Below are 24,177 nucleotides of genomic sequence, written 5' to 3' on the forward strand. Positions count from 1 at the left end.
GGCAGATACATACAGGAGGTACTGTATATGGTCATAAGGTTTTCAGAAATCATCGCAAGCAAGTTGGGCTCGCCCCCTAGTGGTCTGTTTGCAATGAATCAAATATTAGGTCAGTATGAATCCACAATTAATTGATGGAGAGATTTTTCAACGGATTCTGTTACTATTGGGTATGCTAAATGACATACTAGAGAAAATAGGAAAATCCAAGTTCTGGGAAGGCATCATATTCAACATGGTGTCCACGATGGCTGCCGTGAGCTTAGAATGTCTTTAAAATGGGATTTAATTGTGACCGCCATGTCGCACTCGCAAGTTACTATGTAAAGCTCTACCTGCTGTCCGTCTTTCTGTCTGTCCGTCCGTCCGTGAAAATCTGTGGGTGTCTCTAGCAAATACATGGACATTATATTTCAACACATATGGACAAATCCGCACCTTGACATGAACACAGAGATTACACACATTTATCGATAGACCAAGAGTAGCTATATGGAATGGAAAGGTAATTAGACCCCTCTTTTTCTTTTTCCTTTAAAAATTGCTAAATACAAGGCACAAATACTTAGTTTCCATACAAACAATTATTATATACCGATACGATACAAAGCCAAAACTTTTTTTCTTTCTTTTTTTCGATTCAGTTACTATATCGTTACACCCCTAATGTATAATGTCAAGTGGTTCTCAGGACATAATTTAACATCTTCAGAGGTTTATAGTTCCTGCTATTGTTTGCACTTTGTCAGTGGCGTCAGTTCAGAAAAAGCTAGGGTATGGCAAAGATGGGAGTCCTCATGGAAAAGAGTCATTACATTTTGTATAACACGGTTCTATTGTGAAAATAGCAGATCTACATGCTCACAACGCCTCACGCTGCAAGGCGCTGTGGTAAAGTCCCTGCCCACCACCACGGAGGTTGTGGGTTCAAATCCACCGTGGTGAAACTGGCTTTGCCGGGCATCCACGCAAACACAATTGACCCGTGTTTGTTGGAGGGAAGCTGGGCTGGGAGGGTGATAATAACCAATTCAATTCAAAGGAGCTTTATTGACATGAGAAAACGTACTTTTACATTGCCAAAGAAAGTTTCAAAACATAGTAAAAACAGTTGAAAATGTAAAAATGTATGCAGACCTATGTCACATTTTGTCGTTATGTACAGTATATACAGGGTATGAAGCTTTTTTGAACAAATAACAGCATTTATTTTTTTCTCAATACGATTTCAATAGTATACAAATAAAGGGGAAAAACACGTGTTTAAAGGTAGGAAGCTCTGTTTATAATGGGGAATTTAAGGAGCCCGTTTCTACTACCGCGACTTGAGGTGGGACTACGGCTGCTATGACGTAATCGCCGTTGCGGTCCAAATCATTAAGAAAACAGCCGTCGGCGAACGGGGTCCCACCCCTTTCGCTGAACTCTTTGGTTCCCATGGCGACGCGTCTACGCAGCAGGCGTTGTAGACGCTACGTGGAAAGCTAGCTCCTGCTGTAGTAGAGACGGCCGTGGCGGCGGCAGGTTTATCTATCGAGCGCTGATCATTTCCGGACTGCCGTTGTCATCTGCCGTAGCAGTGCAAAGCTTAAATTGGCTACTGTATGTGCAGTAGGTCTAGATGCCGTTCAATGGTTTGTAGACCTTAGGGTGGTTGTAATAATAGTCACTGCATGCACTCCCATGGGTTGGGGCGGCACCTGTCAGTAGGGGGTGTTGGGCGGGGGGTGTAGGACAAAGGCTCTACATCCTACCAATACAGCAGTACGTCCTCCCGGTGGGGGCTCCTCACTGGCAGGTGAGTCAGTAGGCTACAACAGTACGTCCTCCCGGTGGGGGCTCCTCACTGGCAGGTGAGTCAGTAGGATACAACAGTACGTCCTCAGGGTGGGGGCTCCTCACTGGCAGGTGAGTCAGTAGGATACATCAGCAGTGACAACACAGCAATGTGTGTGGGGAGGAATTATTACTAAATTGTGAAGAATATTTTTTTAAGAGAAAAAACATATACAAAGAATCAACAACCAGGAGGGTATATTTACAAGTGGTGAATGTGAAGCTGGGGAGGAATTCATGAAAATCATGCACTTGGTGATAAGTTTTAGATTTTTGGCATATACATACAGGAGGTACTGTATATGTTCACAAGGTTTTCAGAAATCATCACAAGCAAGTTGGGCTCGCCCCCTAGTGGTCTGTTTGCAATGAATCAAATATTAGATAGGTCACATCCACAATCAATTAATGAGAGATTTTTCAACGGATTCTGTTACTATTGGGTATGCTAAATGACATACTAGAGACAATAGGAAAATCCAAGTTCTGAGAAGGCATTATTTTCAACATGGTGTCCACAATGGCTGCCGTGAGCTTAGAATGCCTATAAAATGGGATTTAATCGCGACCGCCAAGTCACAAGTTACTATGTAAAGCTCCACCAGCTGTCCGTCTGCCTGTCTGTCTGTCTGTCTGTCTGTCCGTCCATGAAAATCTCTGGGTCCTGTGCCACAGTTGAGAACCACTATTCTAGAGGGGGATCCCGGGTGTTAACCCCCCAATTCAAATATGGACATATATACTACATACTACATCACTACAAGAATAGTATTAAAGGAAGGTGAAATACCGGAGTGCGTACATAGGAGCCCGGCTTTATGCGTTTGACGTCGCCACACATGGATGGTTGAACTGTGAGGTTTCTGGGACTGTTCCAAAGGGGAGGTGGGGCCACTCGGCCTGTGTCTTGGGGAAGGTCATGTATGTCTTTGGGGGACACACCAATGCTGGATGCGCAAATGACATGTACAAGTTGGACACAAGCACAATGGTGTGGTCTTTAATTATCACCAGAGGAACTCCGCCACGTGCTTCATACGTCATAAATTACTCTGCCACCATCATCGGGACAAAGATGTTTGTTATGGTAATGGATGTCTATAATGTCTATAATGGGTACCACATCAGAGTGTTTGACACAGAGACCAACTGCTGGCTGAGCACACCTCCTGTACAGCCTCTTACCAAAGGAGTGCATTCAGCCTTTGCCTACAATGGAGAGCTGTACATAATAGGTCGTGGCACGGGTGACCTAACCTGCAATTATCTGTGGAAATTGGACTGTATTAAGAAGGTTAAGCTCAAGGGGAAAGGCCCTCCACTGTATCAAGGTGCGCACTGTTGCGTGGTGGGAGATTGTGTTATTCTTTTTGGAAGATCCAACGGATGTTTCCACGACCTGTACATCTTAGACTTGAGTCCTAGTCTGAAGACCTTATGTAAACTAGCAGTTGTTCAGTACGGTCTGGAGCAGTCACAACTCCCACACAACATCCGGTGGGAGCTGGCAACCATGACTACCAACCACAAAAGGAAGAGAGAGAATTGAGGCGCTCGGGTGGCGCCGTGGTAAAGTTCCTCCCCACGACCACGGAGGTTGTGGGTTCAAATCCACCGTGGTGCAACCGGCTTTGCCGGGTATCCACGCGAACACTAGAAGGTATGCACATGCATAAAGTGAATGGCAAATCAAGTGGCAAAGTGTGTTTAACATTGTTTAATGCAATCAGATAGGACCTTTCTCTTTGGATGTCTGGGCTGTCAAGGCCAGAAAGGAGTTTTTTGCCACTCAGTAAGCGTTCCGCCATAACTTCTGGGTATGATGATGATGTCACTCACATAGCTTCTGTTGACCCGTGTTCGTGGGAGGAAAGCTGGGCTGGGAGGGTGATAATTGCCTGCCTATTCAATTCAAAGGAGCTTTATTGGCATGAGAAAACATACTTTTACATTGCCAAAGCAAGACGTTTCAAAACATAATAAAAACAGTTGAAAATGGGGAACATATATACAGTTGGAGGGGGTACAGCATTGTGTAAACAGAGCCATGTCACATTTTGTCGTTATGTACAGTATATACAGGTATGAAGCTTTTTGGAACAAATAACAGGATTTTTTTTCTCAATACGATTTCAATAGTATACAAATAAAGGGAAAAAAATGTAAAACGTGTTTAAAGGTAGCATTTCTGTTTATACTGTAAGTGCTGTACGTCTGGATGTCGTTCAATGGTTTGTAGACCTTAGGGTGGTTGTAATAATTGTCACTGCATGTACTCCTATGGGTTGGGGTGGCACCTGTCAGCAGGGAGTGTTGGGCGGGAGGCATAGGACAAAGGCTCTACATCCTACCGGTGGGGTCTCCTCACTGGTAGGTGAGTCAGTAGGATACAACAGCAGTGACAACACAGACATGTGTGTGGGGAGGAATTATTACTAAATTGGGAAGAATGTTTTTTTTTGAGAAAAAACGTATACAAAGAATCAACAACCAGAAGGGTTTATTTACAAGTGGTGAATGTGAAGCTGGGGTGGAATTCTTGATCATGCACTTGTGATAAGTTTTAGATTTTTGGCAGATACATACAGGAGGTACTGTATATGGTCATAAGGTTTTCAGAAATCATCGCAAGCAAGTTGGGCTCGCCCCCTAGTGGTCTGTTTGCAATGAATCAAATATTAGGTCAGTATGAATCCACAATTAATTGATGGAGAGATTTTTCAACGGATTCTGTTACTATTGGGTATGCTAAATGACATACTAGAGAAAATAGGAAAATCCAAGTTCTGGGAAGGCATCATATTCAACATGGTGTCCACGATGGCTGCCGTGAGCTTAGAATGTCTTTAAAATGGGATTTAATTGTGACCGCCATGTCGCACTCGCAAGTTACTATGTAAAGCTCTACCTGCTGTCCGTCTTTCTGTCTGTCCGTCCGTCCGTGAAAATCTGTGGGTGTCCTGTGCCACAGTTGAGAACCACTATTCTAGAGGGGGTTCCAGGGTGTTACCCCCCCCCCCCCCCCCTCCATCAAAATATGGACAATATACTACATACTAACCTGACTTTCGTCAGATGGTGGCAGTAGTGCGTAGGCTACCGCTCTACTTTACCATCTGAGCTCTCTTGGTGGGAGTTGATAACGCTCGTAAAGCCCCGGGCCGGACCAATCAGCGGCAGCTACGGGCGGGCTCTGAGCGGCTCTTAGCCAATAGAGTCTGATTTCAGACCACGTGGATGCAGACAGGCCAATATGAGTGGTTGGAGTTGGCACTCCCAGACTGTGACAGAGAGACGGCCACATCCAATCACCTGCTAAAAAAATTCAAAAAATGGCCCGCCCCTTATATCGAGTCTGCCCGAGAGAGCCCAGATGTAAGGCAGAGCGTTACGCACTGCTGCAACTATCTGGCGCAGTCAGGTTAACTACATACTACATCACTACAAGAATAGTATTAAAGAAAGGTGAAATAGCTCAAGAAACAATCGATAGACCTGGATGACCAAATTGCTTTACAAAAACTGCATTTGAAATCACAGACTACATCAGCATATATTGAAATATTCTGGACAGTGCATTCCTTCGTCTCCACACACTCCCCAAGGGTGTTGATCGTAGAGAGCCGGAGGGAAGCGGTAGATCCGAATCCATTCCATCATACAGAATGTTGAGCTGGACACATCATCAGAGAGGCCGACGGCAGGCGAACCATGCTTCTGTTGCGGTGAAGCACCGGGTGTACTGCTTCGGAGGTGTGTCCGACAGGGCCAGCAAGTACCAGATGAATGTCCACATCTTCAACACTGTGTCTTTGTGCTGGACGGATTTACCTCCAGTGGCGACTAGAGGAGGACGACGTCCCCCAGAGGTTCCCTTCATGCGTCATGGATACACGGCTCTGCTGGTAGAAGATGTCATCTACATCTGGGGAGGAGGCCGTGGATATCGGAGAGCGTACATAGGAACCCGGCTTTATGCGTTTGATGTCGCCACACACAGATGGTTGAAGCGCGAGGTTTCTGGGAGTGTTCCAGAGGGGAGGTGGGTCCACTCGGCCTGTGTCTTGGGGAAGGTCATGTATGTCTTTGGGGGAAACACCAATGCTGGATGCGCAAATGACATGTACAAGTTGGACACAGGCACAATGGTCTGGTCTTTAATTATCACCGGAGGAACTCCGCCACCTGCTTCATACGCCATAAATTACTCTGCCACCTTCATCGGGACAAAGATATTTGTTATGGCAATGGAAGGCTATAATGGCTACCACATGTTTGACACAGAGACCAACTGCTGGCTGAGCACACCTCCTGTACAGCCTCTTACCAAAGGAGCGCATTCAGCATTTGCCTACAATGGAGAGCTGTACATAATAGGTTGTTGCACGGGTGAACTAACCTACAATTATCTGGGGAAATTTGACTGCATTAAGAAGGTTAAGCTCAAGGGGAAAGGCGGGAAAGGCCCTCCACTGTATCAAGGTGTGCACGTGGTGGGAGATCGTATTATTCTTTTTGGAAAATATAACGAATGTTGCAATGAGCTGTACATCTTAGACTTGAGTCCTAGTCTGAAGACGTTATGTAAGCTAGCAGTTGTTCAGTACGGTCTGGAGCAGTCACAACTCCCACACAACATCCGGTGGGAGCTGGCAACCATGACTACCAACAACAAAAGGAAGAGAGAGAATTGATGGGCACTCGGGTGGCACAGTGGTAAAGTCCCTGCCCACCACCGTGGCGCAACTGGCTTTGCCGGGTATCCACGCGAACACAATAGAGGGTATGCACATGCATAAAGTGAATGGCAAATCAAGTGGCAAAGTGTGTTTAACGTTGTTTAATGCAATCAGATAGGACTTTTCTGTTTGGCTGTATGGGCTGTCAAGGCCATGACGTTTTTTGCCACTCAGTAAGCGTTCACGCATAACTTCCGGGTATATGATGATGTCACTCGCATACCCTCTGATGATCCGTGTTCGTGGGAGGAAAGCTGGGCTGGGAGGGTGATAATAGCCTATTCAATTCAAAGGAGCTTTATTGGCATGAGAAAACATACTTTTACATTGCCAAAGCAAGACGTTTCAAAACATAATAAAAACTGTCGAAATGGGGAACTTATATACAGTTGGAGGGGGTACAGCATTGTGTAAACAGAGCTATGTCACATTTTGTCGTTATGTAGCCTACAGGGTATGAAGCTTTTTGGAACAAATAACAGGATAAATTTTTTTCTCAATACGATTTCAATACTATACAAATAAAGGGAAAAAAATGTAAAGGTGTTTAACATATGGGAAGCCAAGGTTTCTAACATTTCTAGCTGTTGCTGCCGCCGCCGTTCACTCACGCTTTATTTTGAAGAGCCTCAGAAGCTTCGTGCTTGTGCACGTAAGTGTCCACTGACGATTGAGGAAGAAAATCCATTTGTTTACAAACGCTCGCGAAACTAAAATCCAAACCGCGGCCGACCATCGCGGTAAAGTGTTGCCGTGAAAACAATCAGATGTCTGCTTTCCTGGCGTTCTTTTCAACTCATTCATAGATAAAGCCCTTTTTATGTTTCAGCCTAGAATGGAAATCAATGTAGCCAGGTCGTGCCATTTTCTCTCTCTGAGCTACAGGGTGACGTATGGACTAGGGTCATTTACAGGGCACACAGCATGCACGTAGAGCTGTACTCTCTCTCTAGGTCGTCCTCAGACGAGCCCTCCATCGTTGTTTCCAGTCATCTCGGTTCTCCATACATCTGGCCAGCTCATTGGTGTTCTGTGTCCCTACGTCTTCCTTGAGTACGTCCACGTATGTTTTTGTGGGACGTCCTCGCGACCGGTGCCCATGTGTTGGCTCCCACAGTACCAATTTGCTGGCTGGAAGCTCCTGGTGTCTTTGGCAGTGTCCTGCTAGTCTCATTCTTCTGGTGGCAATTTTCTCGCTTACCCTTGGTATTCCCTCATACAGGCTCCTGTTGGTAACATGTGCACTCCTGTTGATGTTGAGTACTGCACGCAACATTCTAGTGTAGCACCCATCTAGAGACTTCTGCAGGGTTGGCTTCAGGGTCCAGCATTCACTGCCATAGAGGAGAACAGACTCCACTGTTGCAAAGAAGAAGCTAAGTTTGATTTGGCGGGGGAGGCTAGAGTTCCATACACTGTTCATGCCGTTCAGGGCCCTCCAAGCGAGTGCCTTCCTTACTTTAAGGTCTTTCTCAGTTGAGTCGACCCATGCGCCCAGGTACTTGAAGTCCTTGACTTCCTTCAACACAGCTCCTTCTGTTGTTGTCAGAGGTGAGTGATCAGGTAGGTTATAGGTGATAACCTCAGTTTTCTTAGCATTTAGCCTGAGACCAACTTTGGCACACTCTATCTCCACCCTGTTCAGGAGTTCTTGTGCTTGTTCCATGCTGTCGGAGAGCAGGCTGATGTCGTCCGCATAGTCCAGGTCTGTCAGAACTACTGCGGGATGCCGCCTTGACCTCCTTGGTGTTAGCATGAAGCCAAGCTCTTGTTCTCGTCCACCTATGGCTTTCCTGAGCGCATAATCTAGAACTATGATGAAGAGGTAGGGGGCTAGGGTGTCTCCTTGCATTACACCAGCTCGGATGTCAAACACCTCACTGCTGCCATCTGGGGTCACAACTTTGGCCCTTGTTCTTGCGTACATGGTCTCGATAGCCCGGAGAATGTTGGGAGGGACATTGTAGGCCTCAAGGATCTTCACCATCTTGCTTCTGTGGATAGAATCAAAAGCCTTTTTGAAGTCAATGAAGCACAGTACAGCTGCTAGGTTGTCCTTTTTCACCTCCTCTATTAATCTCCTTAATGCCAGGATCTGTGCTACGGTTGTTCTCTCCTCTCGAAAACCATTTTGGTTCTCTCTCAGGTGAGGGTCGATGGCATGCCGTGTACAGTTAACCCCTTGTTGTCTCGTTCAGGAACAAGACAATTCCTTTTGGCAGGGTGACCCCTAGTGGCCTTAACTCGTTACTGAACGAGTTTGGCCCCTTGGGTGTTAAGGGTAGCAGCTCTCTTTATACTGTATGTGCAGTAGGTCTGGATGTCGTTCAATGGTTTGTAGACCTTAGGGTGGTTGTAATAATTGTCACTCCATGAACTCCTATGGGTTGGGGTGGCACCTGTCAGCAGGGAGTGTTGGGTGGGAGGCGTAGGACAAAGGCTCTACATCCTACCGGTGGGGGCTCCTCACTGGCAGGTGAGTCAGTAGGATAGAACAGCAGTGACAACACAGACATGTGTGTGGGGAGGAATTATTACTAAATTGGGAAGAATATTTTTTTGAGAAAAAACGTATACAAAGAATCAACAACCAGAAGGGTTTATTTACAAGTGTTGAATGTGAAGCTGGGGAGGAATTCATGAAAATCATGCACTTGTGATAAGTTTTAGATTTTTGGCATATACATACAGGATGTACTGTATATGGTCATAAGGTTTTCAGAAATCATCGCAAGCAAGTTGGGCTCGCCCCCATAGTGGTCTGTTTGCAGTGAATCAAATATTAGATTGGTCAGTATCAATCCACAATTAATTGATGGAGAGATTTTTTAACAGATTCTGTTACTATTGGGTATGCTAAATGACATACTAGAGAAAATAGGAAAATCCTAGTTCTGGGAAGACATCATTTTCAACATGGTGTCCACAATGGCTGCCGTGAGCTTAGAATGCCTATAAAATGGGATTTAATTGTGACCGCCAAGTCGCACTCGTAAGTTACTATGTAAAGCTCTACCTGCTGTCCGTCTTTCTGTCTGTCTGTCCGTCCGTCCGTGAAAATCTGTGGGGTCCTGTGCCACAGTTGAGAACCACTATTCTAGATGGGATTCCAGGGTGTTACCCCCCCCCCCCCCCCCCCCCCCTCCATCCAAATATGGACATATATACTATGTACTACGTAACTACAAGAATAGTATTAAAGGAAGGTAAAATAGCTCAAGAAACAATCGATAGACCTGGATGACCAAATTGCTTTAAAAAAACTGCATTTGAAATCACAGATTACATCAGCTTATATTGAAATATCCTGGACAGTGCATTCCTTCGTCTCCACACACTCCCCAAGGGTGTTGAGCGTAGAGAGCCGGAGGGAAGCGGTTGATCCGAATCCATTCCATTGTACAGAATGTTGAGCTGGACACATCATCAGAGAGGGCGACGACAGCCGAACCATGCTTCTGTTGCGGTGAAGCACCTGGTGTACTGCTTCGAAGGCGTGTCCGACAGGACCAGCAATGTCCACGTCTTCAACACTGTGTCTTTGTGCCGGACGGATTTAACTCCAGTGGCGACTGGAGGAGGACGACATCCCCCAGAGGTTCCCCCCATGAGTCATGGATACACGGCTGTGCTTGTGGAAGATGTCATCTACATCTGGGGAGGAGGCCGTGGATACCGGAGTGCGTACATAGGATCCCGGCTTTATGCGTTTGACGTCGCCACACACAGATGGTTGAACTGTGAGGTTTCTGGGACTGTTCCAAAGGGGAGGTGGGGCCACTCGGCCTGTGTCTTGGGGAAGGTCATGTATGTCTTTGGGGGACACACCCATGCTGGATGCGCAAATGACATGTACAAGTTGGACACAAGCACAATGGTGTGGTCTTTAATTATCACCGGAGGAACTCCGCCACGTGCTTCATACGTCATAAATTACTCTGCCACCATCATCGGGACAAAGATGTTTGTTATGGTAATGGATGTCTATAATGGGTACCACATCAGAGTGTTTGACACAGAGACTAACTGCTGGCTGAGCACACCTCCTGTACAGCCTCTTACCAAAGGAGTGCATTTAGCCTTTGCCTACAATAGAGAGCTGTACATAATAGGTCGTGACACGGGTGACCTAACCTGCAATTATCTGTGGAAATTGGACTGTATTAAGAAGGTTAAGCTCAAAGGGAAAGGCCCTCCACTGTATCAAGGTGCGCACTGTTGCGTGGTGGGAGATCGTGTTATTCTCTTTGGAAGATCCAACGCATGTTTCCACGACCTGTACATCTTAGACTTGAGTCCTAGTCTGAAGACCTTATGTAAACTAGCAGTTGTTCAGTACGGTCTGGAGCAGCCACAACTCCCACACAACATCCGGTGGGAGCTGGCAACCATGACTACCAACAACAAAAGGAAGAGAGAGAATTTATGGGCGCTCAGGTGGCACAGTGGTAAAGTCCCTCCCCACCACCACGGAGGTTGTGGGTTCAAATCAACCGTGGTGCAACCGGCTTTGCCGGGCATCCACGCGAACACAATAGAGGGTATGCACATGCATAAAGTGAATGGCAAATCGAGTGGCAAAGTGAGTTTAACGTTGTTTAATGCAATCAGATAGGACCTTTCTCTTTGGATGTCTGGGCTGTCAAGGCCATGATGTTTTTTGCCACTCAGTAAGCGTTCCCCCATAACTTCTGGGTATGATGATGATGTCACTCCCATACCCTCTGTTGATCCGTGTTCGTGGGAGGAAAGCCGGGCTGGGAGGGTGATAATAGCCTATTCAATTCAAAGGAGCTTTATTGGCATGAGAAAAGCAAGTTTCAAAACATAGTAAAAACAGTTGAAAATGGGGAACATATACAGTATATACAGTTGGAGGGGGTACAACATTGTGTAAACAGAGCTATGTCACATTTTGTCGTTATGTACAGTATATATCGGGTATGAAGATTTTTGGAACAAATAACGGGATTTATTTTTTTCTCAATACGATTTCAATAGTATACAAATAAACGGAAAAAAAATTAAAACGTGTTTAAAGGCAGAAGCTCTGTTTATACTGTATGTGCTGTAGGTCTGGATGTCGTTCAATGGTTTGTAGACCTTAGGGTGGTTGTAATAATAGTCACTGCATGTACTCCTATGGGTTGAGGCGGCACATGTCAGCTGGGAGTGTTGGGCGGGAGGCGTGGGACGAAGGCTCTTCATCCTCCCGGTGGGGGCTCCTCACTGGTCAGTATAGGATACAACACCAGTGACAACACAGAAATGTGTGCGGGGAGGAATTATTACAACAATGACTTCTTTTTTTTTCCAAGAGAAAAAACTTGATACAAAGAATCAACAACCAGGAGGGTTTATTTAAGTGGAGAAATGTTAGCGTGAAGCTGGGGAGGAATTCATGAAAATCGTGCACTTGGTGATACGTTTTAGATTTTTGGCATAGTGTTAGGTATGGTCGTAAGGTATGTTCTGTATCAAATATTAGTCCATGGGCCATACGAGATGTCGGTATCCGAAAAGTAGCAAAGGTTACCATGCATTTTTGAAAAGCTCTATATCCGTAGATTATGTTTTGGTATGATAACCCTTTCTGAGACACAGCTAAATTCGTGTCATCTGTTTTGCACGAAAAACATTCCATGGGCTAAAACGGCCCCCACAAAAGTGTGAAAAGTGACTTTTCATCACTAAACCATAGTCTTGTGGGGCCGTTTTTAGCCCAAGGAATGTTTTTCTTGCAAAACAGATGCTTGCAATGGATTCAAAATCATGAAAAACCCCTAGTGTGACCCCTCATATGCAACTTAATAGCAAATTATTTTTTTGCTTTGTTTTCCTGTATAGTAGTTAATGGGACACCAACTCTAGCGGCTGATAACACCAATTTAGCTGTGTCTCAGAAAGGGTTATTATCATACCAAAATATAATGTACAGATATAGAGCTTTTCAAAAATGCATGGTAACCTTTTCCACCTTTCCGGTACCGACATCTTGTATGGCCCATGGACTATATTAGATAAGTCAGTATATGAAACCCCAAATAATTTATGGAGAGATTTTTCGATTGATTCTGTTACTAATGGGTATGCTAAATGACATACTAGAGAAAATCGGAAAATCCAAGTTCTGGAAAGGCATAATTTTCAAGATGGTGTCCACGATGGCTGTCGTGCCTTTCCAGAACTTGGATATTCCACATTTTTTAGTTTGTTATTTAGCATGCCCAATAGTAACAGAATCGTTTGGAAAATGTCTCCTCTGTCTCGGTCTAGAATATGTAGTCACCAGTGTATTTCTTGTCTTGCAGACACCAGTGTCTTGTCGAGTCCCCATTTTTAAACCAATCCAGTATCTTTGATTTGTGCAGGGCTGAGCATCAGATTGTAAATACCCATGTATTTATTTCACAGCAGATATTCTACATATTAGATTTATCCCTTAAATTCAACAAAAGCTTTCAATGGACTAAACATCTTGTTTTATTTGATGGCATTCCTGCCCTGGCATTTGGCCTTTGTGTCCTCAAAAAATGGACAACACCAAAGGCCACGTGGCCTTGCCCCTAAAATGATGAAATTCCAGGCCTGTTATAGGGGTCCCGGACCCCCTGTTGAAGACCCCTGGTATACAGTAAGTCTTTGTGTATATGTGGAAGTGTTTGTGCATACGGTAAGTGTTTGTCTGTCTGTGTCTTACAGGGGAGCGTGGGGAATGAAGGAGGGAAAGGAGAGAAAGGAGAGCCCGGTCTCTCTGTGAGTATTTTCCAACGCACGCACGCTCGCTCGCGCGCGCGCGCGCGCCACACACACACACACACACACACACACACACACACACACACACACACACACACACACACACACACACACACACACACACACACACTAATAGAGTACCCTCTATGTCTATATCGTCGTTGTCGAGTGGAAACCTTGTATGTCCAAAACTCTTCGTCTTGCATTTATCATTTTAAGAATGATTTAAACTAGTGAAAACAGTCGATCTACAAGCACACTACGCCTGCTTGTAGATCTGCTGTTTTCACTACCTTTGTGAGACGGCCTTGTAGGGCTTTACTTTGCGAAAAAACGTACAAATTTGAAACTTGGAGATACAAGGTTTCTGCCCAACAACGACGATATATTGAGTTACGTTGTGTTTGGAGATCAAAGTTAATATTGTCTTTCCTCCACGGTGGAAAGTCTGGCGATGTGAGGATTGCACTATGTAACCACATGCCTATACATACTACGCAGGCACACGTGCACACGCACACAGTACATACATTATTGAATGTCATTGACTTTTGACTCTCCCTCTGTGTCTCAAGGTTGAAGAAGTGAAGGATCTGGTCACCCAAGAGGTGGTCGAAAAGTGTGGTGAGTGCGTGCTGTGTGTGTGTGTGTGTGTGTGTGTGTGTGTGTGTGTGTGTGTGTGTGTGTGTGTGTGTGTGTGTGTGTGTGTGTGTGTGTGTGTGTGTGTGTGTGTGTGTGTGTGTGTGTGTGTGTGTGTGTGTGTGTGTGTGTGTGTGTGAGTGCATAGCAGACACAGACATAGTCCAGTACAAGCACACAACGCCTCGCGGTGTGTGGCGTGGTTTAACTACTTTAAAACGTTTTTTTTAAATAATAAAACAAGGGAATATATAAATACCGAAAATAGTATCAACGCGTTGCGGTGAGCTTGTAGCCTACCATTTGCTATTTTCGGCTTTAACAGGTTACAGAAATGCAAAGGAATTGTTAGAGATGGCGTTTGTAAAAATCGTCGTCCTAAAAGGTCGATGTCCTTACAAGCATGCAAAGGTGTGTGTGTGTGTGTGTGTGTGTGTGTGTGTGTGTGTGTGTGTGTGTGTGTGTGTGTGTGTGTGTGTGTGTGTGTGTGTGTGTGTGTGTGTGTGTGTGTGTGTGTGTGTGTGTGTGTGTGCGTGCGTGCGTGCGCGTATGCGCGCGCGTTTATGTGTGTTGCGTGCGCTACCGGTCAGAGCTCCCGTGGTGGAGGTGGCATGATGGCACCTGTGGCGGCACGGTGCCACGCGGTGCCATCTGTCGTGTACCCTCGGAGGAACACACGCCCACGGTGCCAACCCACAACGGAGCCATTCACAAACCAACGCCACAGCGTGGTTAAACCAGCAGAACCGACGCAGCACACTTTTTCAGCAGCACGGTGATGCAACCGATGGGTTTTTCCACATCGGTCTGGCTGTGTGAGTCACGATGTGTGTCCCTAGAGTACTTTAGGTCTGGGTCGTGTGTCTAGTTTACCATGACGTAACTATGTGTCCCCATGGCTAGAGCACTTTGCTAGAGGTTTGGGTTGTGTGTGTACTGTGTAGTTTGCAGGCGGATTATGAGAAAATGGGCCCCTGGGCACCAAAATGCAAAGGGCCCTAGGTAGGGATGTCCCGATACCACTTTTTTGCTGACCGAGTACGAGTACAAGTACTTCATTGTGAGTACTCACCGATACCGAGTACCGATACGAGTACAATTAATAATACAAAACAATGTGTTGTCATCCTCACAAATCTTAACATTAGGGATGTTCCTAGCGACTAATTTCACTGACATGTACACGACAATTTTGAAACCTATTCGGATAACCGAAAATTAATTGATGAATTTATTTATTGACATTAACAAGCAGAAAATAGCCTAAATCTAGCACATTTCAATATATTAGGCTAAACCTTATTTGAAAAAGATATCAAGAGTATATGAAAGCCTTTTAATAATGTTTATACTATTGGAATCTGCTCCAAAATAATTGATTACATCACCAGTGAAAGACGTAAAACTAGGGCAAGTACCAATTAACTCCCCAGCACAGCGCACAGCAGCGCAGCTGGACTGACAGGACTCTCGTTAAGCGACCTCTCTCATCTCGCTCATCTCTCATCACTGTTAGGCCTACTTTAAACCATTATTTATGGCATTCGCAGCCAACTTGACTGAGACTACTTTCTCCATGTTCTCAAAATCTCACCTCAAAATGGATTATTCTTCAGATGAGCGGATCACACTGATGCAACAGGCTCGAGCCGAGCTGCCGAGGTAATGAGTGAGTGATTCACATCCAGTCGCCTTTTTTGGATTTGATTTCTCCATCAAAGGCAAAGCACTCAGACAAACTTTGCATCGTAGCAAGTTTTAAGATAATGAATGATGAATGATGCTGCTAAATCACTCAATGTAGGCCTACTCATGTTGAAGCAGCAGAAAGACAGACAGACAGCCTGCTGCCGCTGAATGCCAGCGTTCACTCCGTTCAGCGTGCACCCGCTGTGGGTCATTGTGACCACAATTACCAGTATGACAGTCAGGCTCCGCAATGTTCTTCATGGGGTATTTAAAAAATAGCAGATCTGCAAGCTTGCAGTGCGGCACTGTGAGCTTGCATATCTGCTATTTTTCAATAGCAAAAGTATAAAATAATTAAGGCCCTGGCTTTCACCTTGAGCCCCAGTAACCCAGTCCCACTTTTCTCCCCCTTGTGACGCCCCTGTTCGGTATCGGCCGCTGCCGTCAGAAGTATCGGGCGAGTACGAGTACAGCAAAATAGGGTTGTATCGGCGCGAGTACCGATACCGCGAGTACCGATACCGCATCCCTAGCCCTAGGGCTGTCACGATATGACATTTTACATGACGATTAATTGTCACTCAAATAATTGGCGATTAACGATTTAATTGTGTTTTTGTCGTTGATAATTACATTTCTGTTTGGCTTTTAGGCTTTGACGTTGTACATGGTAGATATGACACATAACCTAAATATACAAAGAAATGACTGACATATTTGACAACTTACTACTTAAAAAATTACTTTGATAGTGGAAATAGCCGATCTACAAGCTCACAACGCGTCGCGATGCGACGCGTTGTGAGCTTGTAGATCTGCTATTTCCACTATTTCGGACATTTTTCAACATTCACGATTATGACGATTATGACAAAATAATTGCGATAATGTCAAATAATCACGATTAGATGATTATGTAATAATTGTGACAGCCCTAAAGGGCCCCCCTTCTTACGACCGCACGGCGACGCAGCGACGGTGTGCGTTCCGAGTGCGCTGTGCAAGTCCCAAAAAGGAGCCCCTAAAATGTTTAGAATAGTTGTAACTATAACACACAATATTGTGTAGCTTATGTACGTTTTGCTGTTTGAAATTGGCAATTTAATTGTTTCCAAAATAAGAAAAAGTCAATTGTGTGAAATAGCATGCATGATTTGAACCTGCTACCCTTCAACTTATTGTTTATGCCAAAATGACACATTTCTTGGAGATTTTTTTTAATAATCTAACAATACTGTATATAAAATTAGGTGCTGACTTATTTATTTCACATATATTATTATATATATTTTAATAATAAATGATTCATTATACTTCTTGCAATAGTTTGGCCCCCTATACCGTACATTTTTTCTTATGTTTATGTAAAGAATATCACTTGTCCCAGGCAGCCAGGTAAGGCTGGTGGTAACACATACTTAAAGGACCATACAGTTAAGTGTTTATGATGCTATGTTATGAATGAGGGGGCCCATTTAGAGAACATGATGATGTTATCTGCCCCGATTTATCTAAATGGGCCCCCTCATTGTTGTAATGCATGGACATTAACAGTTTTACTGCCAGATGTTATTATTTATTTATTGGGTCTTGTGCCAGCAAAAGCAGCTTACCTTTGCGAGGTTATAGACAAAGATCTTTTTTTTTCTTTCTTTTTTTCCATTACATAGTGCACTTTGGTCATACTAGCAGAAGAGGGCAGCCTCATGCAAGAATTAATGTGAAATGGGCCGCTGCAGCTTCCATACATTCAGGGCGCAGAGTCGCATCAGAGCAATAGAACGACAGCTAGCAGCCAAGAAGTGAATTTGGACATTATTGATGTTTACGTGAGGTGGAGATTTCAAAGCAGGATTACAGGAGATGCTTATACTGTACACACCCCCGCGACCCCTCATCAGTTTACCGACATCAAAACAAGGTACAAAAGAACGAGCGAAAGAACGTACAATTGGCATCGCCCCGCCGTGAAAAATTGGGCGAACGGGAACGTCCAAAGCGGTAAAAGAGTTAAAACATCTAATGCTGTTGTTGTTTTGCACTTTCTTTTTGGATCCCTCCCTCTAACTGAGGGGTTAAACACTTACAGTAACATGTACAAGATCAATGAGGGTTTAGGACCTTTGGGGGTAGGGCTGTCACGATATGACATTTTACATGACGATTAAATGTCACTCAAATAATTGGCGATTAACGATGTAATTGTGTTTTTGTCGTTGATAATTACATTTCTGTTTGGCTTTTAGGCTTTGAAGTTGTACATGGTAGATATGACACATAACCTAAATATACAAAGAAATTACTGACATATTTGACAACTTACTACTTAAAAAATAACTTTGATAGTGGAAATAGCCGATCTACAAGCTCACAACGCGTCGCGACGCGTTGTGAGCTTGTAGATCTGCTATTTCCACCATTTTTGACCTTTTTTTAAATATATGAACATTTTTCAACATGGAAACGATTATGACGATTATGTTAAAAAATCACGATTAGACGATTATGTAATAATTGTGACAGCCCTATTTGGGGTTATTATTTTATTGACATGAAAGCGCAGCCCCTCCACCTTGGGCCCTATGGTAACTCAGTCCCACTCCGCCCCCCCCCCCCCCCCCCCCCTCCCCCCCCTTGTGACGCCCCTGTGCAGGGGTGGATTACCAGTTCATAGTGACGTCCAGGGACCTGGACAGTGAGGGCGTGGCTGGAGGAGGAAGAGGAGACGCACGTGATGAAGACCAGACGGAGGAGGACCCCACCAGCCCCCCTCCTCCTCCTCCTGTTGTGATCCTTGCAGAAGAGGGGACCCCCCTCGCTGCTGGTGAGACACACGCACACGCGCACGCACACACACACACACACACACACACACACACACACACACACACACACACACACACACACACACACACACGCACAGATCAGAAGTCGCACTAGGATTTTTAACTGCCGGTCACCGTGACTGGCATGATTAAAATCTACCGGGCATCTGATAAAAATAATGGACATAATCATTTTAAAGTGTGAATGACAAGTTATTGGCACAAACGTAGCCAATAACAGCTAAAGTATTAGGCCTATTCTGTATAGTTGGGACAAAAATGAATTGAATGTAAAGGAGTAGTAGGCTATACAACAAACGTACAGCTTCATCTAGAATAAGGGAATTCATTATATTGGTCTATAATCGCGTACCTTAGGCTGTGCGTAATGGTTTCACATGTCATGTTTCATGCCAACACATGTCTTGATGAGAAATAGTCTAAAAGTCGGGTGACTCGGGTCTGTGAACATGTTTTCAATGTTTTGCAATGAATCAAATAGGCCTATAGGCTACTGACTGGTATAGTGGTGTGGTGTGGTGTGGTGAATAGTGGTGGTCTTGAATCTTGAAAGAATAATGACTTTTACAGAATACATCTACATTGCAGCATAGAGCAGTGGTTCTCAACCTTTTCAGGCCACGACCAACATAATCATATTTTAACTGGGGACCCCCATCCCCACCCTGACGAGCACTAAGAGTTGAGGCGTATAACACGGTTCTATTGTGAAAATAGCAGATCTACATGCCCACAACGCCTCGCAACAATTTCTGCCTCTAATATATTGACAATTTGGTTCAATTTGCCACTTTAGAGAAGTCCTTAAATTGTCACTTTAGAAATGTGCATGTACCGTCTAGTCTATACACTCAAAACCTATGTTGGTTTGCTTACTGTTGAGTGGGAAAACAATGTTTCACATTAAGCCAATTATCTGGGGACCCCCCTGGGGGTCCTGACCCACAGGTCGAGAACCACTGGCATAGAGGATATGTGTGTGACATCATCATCATACCCGGAAGTTATCTGCATACCTTTCGGGTATATGATGATGATGTCACGCCTACTGAGTGGCATGTGCATACCCTCTATTGATACTTTTAAAGAGGTGGTGCCATGTTTTGTACTTTTTCTGGTTTTCATGTGTCTATGAGGGTTATGAGCAATTATGTATTCCCTTTGTAGTATTTGGGTTTCTTCCTGGAGGCTGACACCTTGTGGGTCAAAAGTGCCGGTCCAAAAACACAGATACAATGACATCATAGAATCAACCTCTCCCCTTTTACCATTCACCCAACACTGTGGGTGTGGCTAACTTCAGCTGGGTCACCACCCACCATGACAACTTGGCATACTTAATGAACTGGTGTGTGGCCACATAAAAACCTAATTTTAACTCTTTCTGTACACTTTTTGGGAAAAAAAACTTCCTTCTAGTATAATCATAATATTCTTTAAGTAAAACTGGTGAGTACTTTTCCCCACCCCTGGTAGGTTCTGCTGGGGAGGTGCTTGTGGAGTCCACCCAGCAGAGACAGAGGAGAGGAACGGTTGGAGTCAAGCCTGTTATTGGTGAGTCAGACCAACCTCTCTGCCTCTCCCACATTCATTCATTCATTCATTCATTCATTCATCCATTCATCCATTCATTCATTCATTCATTCATTTCAATGCGTCGTCTTTTTGTTTTCATTACTCATCCTAGTCTGTCTGTTTCTTTCTTTCACTTTCTCCCTGAGACTGTTGGCGTGTGGGAGGGGGGAGGCGACTTGGGTGAGAGAGAGAGAGAGAGAGAGAGAGAGAGAGAGAGAGAGAGAGAGAGAGAGAGAGAGAGAGAGAGAGAGAGAGATAAGACCACACTTTAATCCAGGGATCTGTGGGTGTGTGTGTGTGTGTGTGTGTGTGCGTGCGTGCGTGCGTGCGTGCGTGCGTGCGTGCGTGCGTGCGTGCATGCGTGTACACGTGCGTGTGCAAGTGCGTGTTCAGTGGTATTAAAGTGGAGAGACCAGAGACTGATGAGGATCAGGTGTTTCTCTCTTGTTTCCTGTATTTCCTTTTGATTTCTTTTTCTACTAGATGGGAAACAAAAGAAAGCAATATTGCACACTCTCCTCTCCTCTCCTCTCCTCTCCTCTCCTTGTGTCAGGACATTTAAATTTAGCGTTAGTCTAGTTTTAGTCAACTGAAATATCGTAAGATGTTAGTCGACTAGCCTAAATGTACAGTGTACATTTAACACTTTGCAAGCCACGGGGAGCCCCTTAATATTAAAACCGGAATACACCGGACATCTGAGCAAGGAGTCTCAGCCGCACCGTCTTTTACCGTACTGGGTCATTAAAAACGAAATAAATGATTTTTATCCAAAAATCGGCGATCGCCTAACCTTCCCTAGTCACCACTCGTCCATCGATAGCGCATGGCTGGTCTGACATGAAGCAGAAGTGACGTCAGGTCCATTCCTTGCAGAGGCTTCCCAGCAGCCGTCCATTTTCTGTTTATACGTTAGTGCTAGTATAGCAGGAGTGCTGGGGGCTATGCGAGCGAAAATGCTCATATCTACTCTTGAGTCATACGTGGATTATTTGAGCCGACATTTACGTGAACGGATCGCGCACGCGAAACGCACAGGGATAAGATGCGTCGGCCGAAACCCCCACTCTAAGCCAATGCAGATTGAAGAATTTCACTGGGAACTGTGGTGAGTATACAACGGGGATCGCGGTATGATAATGGGGGATGAAGACCACGTGATATAGCGCTGAATGTCTTGTAAAATGAATGCGGTTCAGATCATAATATAATAATAGAAATTTCACGGCTAATCTACAACAAGCCATTCTATTTCGGCTGGCAAAGTGTTAATACAGTAAACTGTATTTTGGCGGTGACTTGATGGTGGCTTCGTAATGCTTGGTGTTACCAGGGGTGTCACGCCAAATTCTGGGCCTTGGGTACAAGGATTCACTGACATTTTGTGCTTTAACTATTGAAAAATAGCAGATCTACAAGCTCGCAGCGTGGCACTCAGTGCAGCACTGCAAGCTTGTATATCTGCTATTTTTCAATAAAATAATTAGGGCCCCTCCACCTTGGGCCCTAGTAAAGCCCTTTGCACACAGGCGCGTTTATCCGCACGGATAAAACGGACAATTTTTTTTTTTTTAAAGAAAACAATGATTCTCTACGACCTCAAGCACACCGGATCCAAATTAGCCGTGCGACGAGTGGCTGCGGCCGTGCGTTTTTTTCCCCGATCAAACCCAGTTCGATTTGTGCGTCTTGTCGCATGCGGTAAAAAAACTCATCACTCCTTTTATGACTCCTTTTGGGATCTGCAGCGCCGATTCTGCACAGCATTGCACACCAAATCCAAAGCGTTTTATTCATGCAGCAAACGAAAAAAAACGCAACTGTCCTGTGTGCAAAGGGCTTAAAGGACAACTTTGTTTTTTTTACAACAAGGGTTCATATTTTAGGTTGTAATTAGAGAAAAGAAAAAGTGAGTGTTAAAATGTTTTCATTTGCTTCGTTCTATTGTTTTATCGCGTTTACCGTGCTAAAATGTGGGGCATGGGTACGCATGGGGGCATGCGTACAAGTGGCTAAATATGTATTTTTAGACACAATAAGCCAGCAGTTTCTTTATTGCTATTTACAGTAACACTTCTAGCCCCCATAAGTCACATCCAACCATGAAAGGTTGCGTTGTATCTTGGGAATGGGCTTATTCTGTGTAAAATGACATATTTAGCCACTTGTACGCATGCCCCCAACCACTGAAATAAGAATCTCTAAAACAATAGAAAGAAGTAAATGAAATCAATTTAACACTCATCTTTTATATTCTTTAATTACAATCTAAAATGAACCCTTGTTGTAAAAAACTAAAGTTGTCCTTTAACTCAGTCCCACTTCTATTCCCCCCCCCCCCCTTGTGACGCCCCTGGGTGTTACACTTGGTTGCATGCTGAAAATAGCCGATCTACAAGCTCACAACGCGTCACAGCGCAAACTAAACATAAGATTCCTCCCCTCCCTTCCCCTCCTCCTCTCCCCTCAGACGCCTCCGCCGAGCGATGTTTGGAGCCCATGTCGGAGGGCAGCTGTTCGGACTACGTGCTGCTGTGGTACTTCCACCCTGGCTCGGAGGACTGCAGGCCCTTCGTGTTCGGGGGCTGTGGGGGCAACGGCAACCGCTTCCCCACCAGGCAGGAGTGCCAGAAGTGGTGTGGTGGAGCGCGCAGGACGGGTAAAAACAGGGGCGCCACAAGTGGGGGAAAAGTGGGACTGAGTTACCAGGGCCCAAGGTGGAGGGGCCTTAATTATTTTATGCTTTAGCTATTGAAAAATAGCATATGCAAGCTTGCAGAACTGCTATGTTTTGAAAAGTCGTGAATATGTGTGCAAATCTTTGAATATATGTATTTTTGAAGGGAACATTTGTATTAAAATGTTGCTTCTGGGGGATCCCTGGAACTAAATATTTTGAGATGGGCGTCCGTGGCCAAATACAAGTCATTTTGGGGGTCCTTCACGTGAAAAGGTTTGAGCACCGCTGACAGAAACATACTGTAGGTTTTTCAAAGAATGACCATAAACGTCTCTGCCTGTTTTTATCACCATATACATAGCCCGTTAAGACGCAGAATTATTTGATACTTTAGCTATTGAAAAAATAGCAAATATACAAGCTCACAGCGCACCGTTGTGAACACGAGTGCCGCGCTAATTTAACATTAAAATACAGCTAATTGTTTACAAACGGTAAAGCGGTAGAAGAGTTTGAACCCCTCTCTCCTCCGATACGCCTGGCTTTACTTAGCCTACCATTTACAATTTTACACTGACCTACAGTTGTCAAGAAAGATAAAAACCAAATCATCAAATGCCTCAGTAAACCAGGACAGGGTTTCCCAAAGCGATGTTAGTCCAGGTGTGCCTCAGAATACTTTGATAATATTAATATCTTATTACTTGCACTGTACTTGGTGTGTTCTTTTTTCAATTTTAATCTACACCAAATGTCTTCGACACGTTGTGAGCTTGTAAATCAGCAATCTTTGGCACACGTTCCCCCCAGAATAGGGATGCTGGGATTCAAGTATAACGTTGTTTTAAATAATGGAAACATATATTCTCTCCTCGTGACATTCTGTATTTTAGATATACTTACATATTATTTACATAGCGTAACGGTCCGTGGCCAAAAGGGTCCTCGACCTTGAGAGGTTTGAGCACCACTACTATAAAAGAAGCATTAGGATGATCGTGTATGAATGTTCCGATCGATTATTATTATTTATGATCATTATTTCTACAGGTCCAGGACCCTGGAGGTGAAACCAGCTGACCAGCAAGAAGAAACATATTTGTACATGAGGGTGTAAAATGTTTTTTTTTTTTGTATATATTTGAGAGTAGCACAGCAATCCCGTTTTGTATGTAGAATAAAGAATTCTGTGTAAATGTCACAAATATATTCAAATTTGTTGTATACGTAAATTAGCCTTTGTATTTGTCTGTTTACATGCATTTGAATATTGAACGTACTGATTATATAAATGTTTTTGTATTAAATAAGTCTTTATACTTTTGTGTTTTACTTTATCGCTCAGCAGTGTTTTCCTTGTATGGTCGTGTATTTTTTCTGTCATGGTGGCAGCAGCAATTGGACTTACATCTCA

At 44.4% G+C, this 24,177-nt stretch overlaps 1 protein-coding gene across 1 annotated transcript in view; it reads left to right on the plus strand.

The window, feature by feature from the left end:
- The window catches only part of col7a1l (collagen type VII alpha 1-like), a gene marked incomplete at both ends in the record, with an annotated part of 222,091 nt that extends 198,959 nt beyond the window's left edge, over positions 1–23,132 (plus strand). The window contains 10 exons of the mRNA XM_080753927.1: positions 3,214–3,333; positions 5,603–5,791; positions 10,083–10,259; positions 10,830–10,959; positions 13,278–13,331; positions 13,910–13,958; positions 18,316–18,486; positions 19,985–20,062; positions 22,554–22,742; positions 23,125–23,132. Of these exons, the coding sequence (XP_080610053.1) occupies positions 3,214–3,333; positions 5,603–5,791; positions 10,083–10,259; positions 10,830–10,959; positions 13,278–13,331; positions 13,910–13,958; positions 18,316–18,486; positions 19,985–20,062; positions 22,554–22,742; positions 23,125–23,132 (1,165 nt within the window). The remainder of the gene's footprint in view (positions 1–3,213; positions 3,334–5,602; positions 5,792–10,082; positions 10,260–10,829; positions 10,960–13,277; positions 13,332–13,909; positions 13,959–18,315; positions 18,487–19,984; positions 20,063–22,553; positions 22,743–23,124) is intronic.
- Between the last annotated feature and the right edge of the window lie 1,045 nt (positions 23,133–24,177).

This window comes from Nannobrachium achirus, assembly GCF_963921795.1.
Source record: "Nannobrachium achirus genome assembly, chromosome: 23".
Classification (NCBI taxonomy): domain Eukaryota; kingdom Metazoa; phylum Chordata; class Actinopteri; order Myctophiformes; family Myctophidae; genus Nannobrachium; species Nannobrachium achirus.